The 8,946-nt window shown below is 48.4% G+C and overlaps 1 protein-coding gene across 1 annotated transcript in view; it reads right to left on the minus strand.

Moving 5' to 3' along the window:
- Positions 1-3,157: 3,157 nt before the first annotated feature.
- The window catches only part of LOC308169424 (hydrocephalus-inducing protein homolog), a gene marked incomplete at its 5' end in the record, with an annotated part of 59,275 nt that continues 53,486 nt past the window's right edge, over positions 3,158-8,946 (minus strand). The window contains 7 exon segments of the mRNA XM_080544106.1: positions 3,158-3,500; positions 3,899-4,207; positions 4,778-5,002; positions 5,341-5,571; positions 5,726-5,876; positions 6,646-6,809; positions 8,432-8,644. Of these exon segments, the coding sequence (XP_080400232.1) occupies positions 3,303-3,500; positions 3,899-4,207; positions 4,778-5,002; positions 5,341-5,571; positions 5,726-5,876; positions 6,646-6,809; positions 8,432-8,644 (1,491 nt within the window). The 3' untranslated portion in view covers positions 3,158-3,302.

Raw genomic sequence — 8,946 nt, forward strand, 5'->3', positions numbered from 1 at the left:
AAGACAGGAATTCTTTAAGTGTGGTTCAGCCGGAAATTCTATCGAATTGATTTGAGAGCGGGCCCAATAAAGCACTGGTTCCACTGGGGCTCGAACCCAGGACCTTCTGCGTGTAAAGCAGACATGATAACCACTACACTATGGAACCCGCTACAGGACCTAGGATGTACAGGGAGACTGGAATTCTTGAAGAGTGGCTCAAGCTGACATTGTCTAGAATTCAGTTGACTGCAACCCATTAAAGTGATGGTTCCACTGGGTATCGAACCCAGGACCTTCTGCGTGTTAAGCAGACGTGATAACCACTACACTATGGAACCCGCAATAGGACAGAGGATGTACAGGGAGACAGGAATTCTTGAAGAGTGGCTCAAGCTGACATTCTGTAGAATTCAGTTGACCGCCGCCCAGTAAAGTGGTGGTTCCACTGGGTATCGAACCCAGGACCTTCTGCGTGTGAGGCAGACGTGATAACCACTACACTATGGAACCCACTATAGTACATTCAATGTACGGGAAAACAAAATTGAGTTGAAAGCGGGCCCAATAAATAGTAAGACAGGAATTCTTTAAGTGTGGCTAGGCTGACATTCAATAGAATTGATTTGAGAGCGGGCCCAATAAAGCACTGGTTCCACTGGGGCTCGAACCCAGGACCTTCTGCGTGTAAAGCAGACATGATAACCACTACACTATGGAACCCGCAATAGGACAGAGGATGTACAGGGAGACAGGAATTCTTGAAGAGTGGCTCAAGCTGACATCCTGTAGAATTCAGTTGACCGCCGCCCATTATAGTGGTGGTTCCACTGGGTATCGAACCCAGGACCTTCTGCGTGTGAAGCAGACGTGATAACCACTACACTATGGAACCCGCTACAGGACCTAGGATGTACAGGGAGACTGGAATTCTTGAAGAGTGGCTCAAGCTGTCATTGTGTAGAATTCAGTTGACTGCAACCCATTAAAGTGATGGTTCCACTGGGTATCGAACCCAGGAACTTCTGCGTGTGAAACAGACGTGATAACCACTACACTATGGAACCCCCTATAGTACATTCAATGTACGGGAAAACAAAATTTAGTTGAAAGCGGGCCCAATAGTAAGACAGGAATTCTTTAAGTGTGGCCTGACATTCTATCGAATTGATTTGAGTGCGGGCCCAATGAAGCACTGGTTCCACTGGGGCTCGAACCCAGGACCTTCTGCTTGTAAAGCAGACATGATAACCACTACACTATGGAACCCGCTACGGGACCTAGGATGTACAGGGAGACTGGAATTCTTGAAGAGTGGCTCAAGCTGACATTGTCTAGAATTCAGTTGACTGCAACCCATTAAAGTGATGGTTCCACTGGGTATCGAACCCAGGACCTTCTGCGTGTAAAGCAGACTTGATAATCACTACACTATGGAACCCGCAATAGGACAGAGGATGTACAGGGAGACAGGAATTCTTAAAGAGTGGCTCAAGCTGACATTCTGTAGAATTCAGTTGACCGCCGCCCATTAAAGTGGTGGTTCCACTGGGTATCGAACCCAGGACCTTCTACGTGTGAAGCAGACTTGATAATCACTACACTATGGAACCCGCTATAGTACATTCAACTGTGAATGTACTAACCACTACACTATGGAACCCTCTATAGTACATTCAAGAACAGGGAAACAAAATTGAGTTGAAAGCGGGCCCAATAGTAAGACAGGAATTCTTTAAGAGTGGCGCAGCCTGACATTCTATAGAATTGATTTGAGAGTGGGCCCAATAAAGCACTGGTTCCACAGGGGCTCGAACCCAGGACCTTCTGTGTTTAAAGCAGACATGACAACCACTACACTATTGAACCTAAGATGTAGAGGGAGACTGGAATTCTTGAAGAGTGGCTCAAGCTGACGTTGTCTAGAATTCAGTTGACTGCCACCAATTAAAGTGGTGGTTCCACTCGGTATCGACCCCAGGACCTTCTGCGTGTGAAGCAGACGTGATAACCACTACACTATGGAACCCACTATAGTACAATCAATGTACGGGGTGACAAAATTGAGTTGAAAGCGGGCCCAATAGTGAGACAGGTATTCTTTAAGAGTGGCTCAACCTGACATTCTATAGAATTGAGTTGAGAGCGGAACCAATAAAGCACTGGTTCCACTGGGGCTCGAACCCAGGACCTTCTGCGTGTAAAGCAGACATGATAACCAGAAGACGGAAAAAAACATCAGATCAGATATACAAACGGGTTATTTTGATATTTTGATATTTTGGGAATATATGTGGTTACTTTCTCGCCTGAAAACATATTAAAACTTCATAAAATGACATGTTAACACGTGTAAAGCCAAAATTACAGCTTTTAGCTTTTAAAATTGAGGATTTAAATTCCCCGCTCCTGGCCAGTGCAAAATGCATTCTGGGAGGCAGTATGCATACTGCAGTGTAAACGGTCGGCTGGTTTTCGCATACTTATTATGAATTTAGTAGGCAGTATGCAGTATATACTCATTGAGTATGCTAGTATGCAGTATGCTAGTATACCATTTCGAACACAGCCATGGTCCCTTACGTACACACCCTAACTGCGGGACGTCGTCATTAAAATTCCATTCGCCGCTCTCGAACATTGAGAGATAACTTTTAGGCAATTTAGGGCATGTACAATTCTCATTTTGATTCCATCTACGACAGCATGTACGAGCATACAGTCTTTTCTCTTACAACTTACAAACTTCAGCTCAAATATGGACAACAGTTGCATATCAGGTGAGGAATATAATAATAATAATAATAATAATATAATAATAATAATGGCTTTACATGCAGGTTTTGTCGCCAACTGTTGGCCAACTGGTATAAAGTGTTGAATCTGGTTATATATAACCAGGTGTGTTGTTTGTCTGGAGGGCTCAGGACTATAAAAGGGTTAGACAGGATCCATCAGTGACTGCAGACAAACAGGAAGAGGAACTTACAACATTTATTCTTCAGGAAGGTCATGGGGGGGTCAGGGTCAGGAGGGATAGGCTCTGTACTGTTTCTAGAAACATCTTCAGGTTGAGTTAGAACATATTAACTGATTGATCTACAACACATTCAACATGAACTACTGTTAAACTGTAATGTCCAAAGAGCGTCAGAAAAAACAGCACCAATCTAGAGGCAATTTATTATCAAACCAGGTCAGGGGTCAGATGGGGTCAGAGGGGGTCAGGACGGGTCAGGAGGGGTCAGGAGGGGTCAGGAGGGGTCAGTAGGGGTCAGGACAGATCAGGGTGAGGGTGAGGAGCCGGTCTCTCTGCAGGATGTCTAGCTGGTCTTGTCTCTCTGGGCTGTCTCTGGGCCAAAGCCCTTCAGGTAGTAGAGCCAGGCCACACCCCCGGACCCCCCCTGGTTGACGCCCTCGGCGCGGGGGGAGGAGATGGTCAGCCTGGCGCAGACGGGGCCGTGGCCCTCGAACATGACCAGGATGTTGTGGGTCTTGCGGGGCCGTATGGTGTCCACGCCCTTGAATGAATGAATGAATGAATGAATGAATGAATTTATTTGACACGTTTTTTAAAATGGGGTATACAGTTATCGGCTCCAAGGGAGCCTAAAAAGCATACATGTATAAAAGAGAGAAAAAAAACCTGTCAAGGATAACACAAGAAAGCCAGAGGCTTATTTCCATTGTGGTCCTTTGATGTTAGGTATGTCTTTGATGTCTGTCTGTCTGTCTGTCTGTCTGTCTGTTTGTCTGTATGTCTGTATGTCTGTCTGTATGTCTGTCTCTGTCTGTCTGTCTGTCTGCCTTCCTGTCTGTCTGCTTGTCTGTCTGCCCCTGTCTGTCTGTCTGTCTGTCTGCCTGCCTGTGTGTGTGTGTGTGTGTGTGTGCGTGTGTGTGTGTGTGTGTGTGTGTTCACCTTGACGGTGAAGGCCGGGTGGTCCACCAGGAAGGAGAAGGCGGTGGTCTGGGGGAAGACGTTCCTGAAGGGGATGGAGACGCTGGAGCCGCTGCGGATGGCGAAGGGTCCCTGGGGCCGGGGGGGCGAGCAGTGGCCCAGCAGGGGGAACACGTACTCGCCCCCCAGCCCCGAGGAGAGGGTGAGCAGCCCCCGCACCTCGCCCAGCCTGCACGGCTCGAACTGCACCTCCACGCTAGCCTCCGCCCCCGCCGACGACCCCGCAGACACCACCAGGCTCTTCTCCACCATGAAGTCCTGGCAGTCCGTCTGACGCACGCACACACACACACACACACACACACACACACACACACACACACACACATTTAGATACATGTACACACTTGCGCACGCACACACACTAAAGACATACTGCTGTACAAACACACACATACACTTAGATACTTGTGTGTACACACACACTTATATACTGTACCCACAGACACACACATACTGACTTAAGACACCTGTATACACGCACGCACACACGCACACACGCACACACACACACACACACACGCACACACGCACGCACACACGCACACACGCACACACATACACACACACACACACACACACACACACTATACACACAGACACACACATATTTTCCGAGCAGGTTGTCGGGAGAGTTGATTGACAATTGACAATTGATTGACTCTTAACACACCTCACACCACAGGATTTTGTTATAGGAAAATGTTAAGATCCATCTGATAATCGGGCGTTTTCTGTCGTTTTCAGACATCCGAAAATCGTGAAAATCCTTATGTGTGTACCCCGCTTAAGACACCTGGATACACACACGCACACACACACACAGAGCCCTGAGGGTACCTTGCAGGTGTACTCAGTCTTGAGGGGTGAGTAATTGGTGAAGCGTGCGGTGGTGTTCTGGCTGCTGCCCAGGGGCGCGGCCATGAGGAGGGCTCTCTCTGGGGGGGGGGGCAGCGCCCGCAGCAACAGCTCGTACTCGAACAGACCCAGGTCCCCGTTCTGCAGCACCAGGCGGGCGCTGGACTCCCCCACGCGCAGGGGCTGGTACTCAAACCCCAGGGTGCCCTGGGAACACACACACACAGGATATAATATGATACTGTCTGTTCTCAATAACATACCTGGATAGATAATCAAAATAAAACAGTAAATAGTGAATACCTACAGACAGGCAGGCAGGCAGGCAGGCAGGCAGGCAGGCAGGCAGGCAGGCAGACAGACAGACATGCAGACGGGCAGGCAGGCAGGCAGACAGACAGACAGACAGACAGACAGACATGCAGACGGGCAGGCAGGCAGGCAGGCAGGCAGGCAGACAGACATGCAGACGGGCAGGCAGGCAGACAGACAGACAGACAGACAGACAGACAGGCAGGCAGGCAGGCAGACAGACACCTAGATACCTTAGAGAGGGCAGGGACAGACAACTGTGGAGGGACACTGATGTCAGCGCAGCGACACTCAGCGTTGAAGAACAGACCAATGGGTAGAGGGTTCTCCAGGCTGACGCTAGCTGAGGTGGTCTGACGCACGGGCGTCACCATCTTTATGGTCCGCAGCACGCCCGGGGGCGTGGCCTTCACATTCACATAGTAGAACAGGAACTCCCCAGTCACCTCGTTACCAAACGTCACCTGAGGAGCCACACACACACACACACTAGTTAACCTCACAAAAAAAAACACGGTCGCAGTGCTCCTTAGAGTCAGGGTTATTAGAGGTCACAGTTAGAGGTCAGGGTTCGGGTCAGGGTTAGGGGTCAGGGTCAGGGTTGTGTGTGTGTCTGACCTTGGCGTTGTACTGGCCCTCCTTGTAAGCGAAGAAGGACAAATTGTAGTAGCTCGTGGCCAGAGCAGGGACCTCCACGTAGTCCACACCCTTCAGACTAACTGTGCTGTCTGGCTTCTCTGGCCTGAGCATCTCCACCACCGCCCGGAACCTACACACACACGCACGCACACACACACACACACACTATGGTGTTATTTCTAAGGCTATATGGGTTCTTGTTTAGCTAGCCTGTTGTGGACAACTACAAATCGTAGAAGAGCAGTAGTAATATACAGGTGCAACTAAAACATTTAGAATATCGTGCAAAAGTCCATTCATTTCAGTAATTCAACTTAAAGGGTTAAACTTAAATATTATATAGACTCATTGCATTGTACATATGCATGATTAAACTTTTCAGAGGGCTGACATTTCTGTATTTAAAATCCTTTTCTTATTGATTTCATGTAATATTAAACATTTCTGAGATATTTAATTTGGGGTTTTCATAAGCTGTAAGCCATAATCATCAAATTTATAACAAATAAAGGCTTTAAATATCTCGCTTTGCATGTAATGAGTCTATATAATATCTAAGTTTAACCCTTTAAGTTGAATTACTGAAATAAATGAACTTGTGCACGATATTCTAAATTTTTTAGTTGCACCTGTAGCAGTAATAATACGGTCAGGGATAGGGTCAGGATCGGGGTTAGGTTAGGAGACTATTGCCTTAACACATACATGCTGCAAGGCAAGGCTGTGAACAGCATCTGTGTAGCCTGCTCTACATCCTCCGGTCAGGGTAAGGGTCTGGGTCAGGGTCAGGGTTAGGGTCAGGGTCAGGGTCAGGGTTAGGATCAGGATCAGGATCAGGGTCAGGGTCAGGGTCAGGGTCAGGATCAGGGTCAGGGTTAAGGTCAGGGTAGTCGTGGTACCTCTGTGGCTTGTTCAGCCAGTTGCTGACTGGCACCACCTGGGTGTAGGGCGTCTTACAGGGCACCTCCTGGGAGATGGTGGCCACGGCGCGGGGCGGCTCAGACAGACCCTGCAAGCTGTACAGCATCCCCGTCCCGTCAGGGAACGAGAAGAACACTGACCCCTGGGGGGGGGGAGGGGGGGCATCATCACGATCATCATCTCCATCATCATCACCATCATCATCATCATGTCCTACTGTCCTCCTACTGTTGTCCTACTGTCCTCCTACTGTTGTCCTACTGTTGTCCTACTGTTGTCCTACTGTCCTCCTACTGTTGTCCTACTGTTGTCCTACTGTCCTCCTACTGTTGTCCTACTGTTGTCCTACTGTTGTCCTACTGTTGTCCTACTGTCCTCCTACTGTCCTCCTACTGTTGTCCTACTGTTGTCCTACTGTTGTCCTACTGTTGTCCTACTGTTGTCTACTGTTGTCCTACTGTCCTCCTACTGTTGTCCTACTGTTGTCCTACTGTTGTCCTACTGTTGTCTACTGTTGTCCTACTGTCCTCCTACTGTTGTCCTACTGTTGTCCTACTGTCCTCCTACTGTCCTCCTACTGTTGTCCTACTGTTGTCCTACTGTTGTCCTACTGTCCTCCTACTGTTGTCCTACTGTTGTCCTACTGTCCTCCTACTGTTGTCTACTGTTGTCCTACTGTTGTCCTACTGTTGTCCTACTGTTGTCCTACTGTCCTCCTACTGTCCTCCTACTGTTGTCCTACTGTTGTCCTACTGTTGTCCTACTGTCCTCCTACTGTTGTCCTACTGTCCTCCTACTGTTGTCTACTGTTGTCCTACTGTTGTCCTACTGTTGTCCTACTGTCCTCTTACTGTTTTCCTACTGTCCTCCTACTGTTGTCCTACTGTTGTCCTACTGTTGTCCTACTGTTGTCCTACTGTCCTCCTACTGTTGTCCTACTGTTGTCTACTGTCGTCCTACTGTTGTCCTACTGTTGTCCTACTGTTGTCCTACTGTTGTCTACTGTTGTCCTACTGTCCTCCTACTGTTGTCCTACTGTCCTCCTACTGTTGTCTACTGTTGTCCTACTGTTGTCCTACTGTCCTCCTACTGTTGTCCTACTACTGTCCTCCTACTGTTGTCCTACTGTCCTCCTACTGTTGTCTACTGTTGTCCTACTGTTGTCCTACTGTTGTCCTACTGTCCTCCTACTGTTGTCCTACTGTTGTCCTACTGCTGGCCTACTGACATCTAGGCTATCTGCCTCAAGACTACAATGCAATCGTAAGATAAAAGTAAGATAGAGTTAGGCAGTGAAACTGACATTAAACTGTCTGACTTAATTAAGACCAGTCTTAACTACGTTCAGAGAGCAGACAAGATCAGTCTATCTCTGAGCGAGAGCAGACATGGTGTCAGTCTATCCCTGAGCGAGAGCAGACATGGTCAGTCTATCCCTGAGCTAGAGCAGACAAGATCAGTCTATCCCTGAGCTAGAGCAGACATCATCAGTCTATCCCTGAGCGGGAGCAGACATGATCAGTCTATGCCTGAGCTAGAGCAGACATGATCAGTCTATCCCTGAGCTAGAGCAGACATGATCAGTCTATCCCTGAGCGAGAGCAGACATGATCAGTCTATCCCTGAGTGAGAGCAGAAAAGTCTATCTCTGAGCTAGAGCAGACATGATCAGTCTATCCCTGAGCTAGAGCAGACATGGTCAGTCTATCCCTGAGCTAGAGCAGACATGACTAGTTGATCCCAGAGTGAGAGGCAGGGTCTGACCAGGTGCTTCTTGCTGTCAGAGGTCATGACCCGGGGGCTGTAGGTGATGTCATAGGCCTTATTCTGCTGGAACGCCTCGATGATGAAGGACGGCGCCCCGCTCCAGTGCTCGCCCTCGATCACGGGCCTCAGCACCCAGCGCTGGTTGGTCCGGTTGGACAGCGTCACGCTCTGGATGTGCTGGCTGCGCACCTGACACACGAAGGACACCATCTGGAGGGAGAGATGGAGAGAACGGGACAGGAACAGGGTAGAGAGAAAGATAGGGCGATAGAGAGAGAGAGAGATACAGATTATGGTACGTTGTGACACGGTCTGGTGAATTGGGCTGCAACTCTGCAATTGTCAAGTCATGCAAATCAGTGTTTTTCTGTCTTTTTTTTGTTGTGTTTTCCGTTTATTTGCATATTACGAAAGTTGAAGAGCCCACTCAATATAACAAACAACAGTTTTAGGATCACTAAATATCTAGAATTTGTTAGCAAATTTAGCAAGTTTAAGAGGGCGTTCGGGGG

The sequence above is a fragment of the Nansenia antarctica genome (genome assembly GCF_963989245.1).
Source record: "Nansenia antarctica genome assembly, chromosome: 13".
NCBI classification, from domain to species: domain Eukaryota; kingdom Metazoa; phylum Chordata; class Actinopteri; order Argentiniformes; family Microstomatidae; genus Nansenia; species Nansenia antarctica.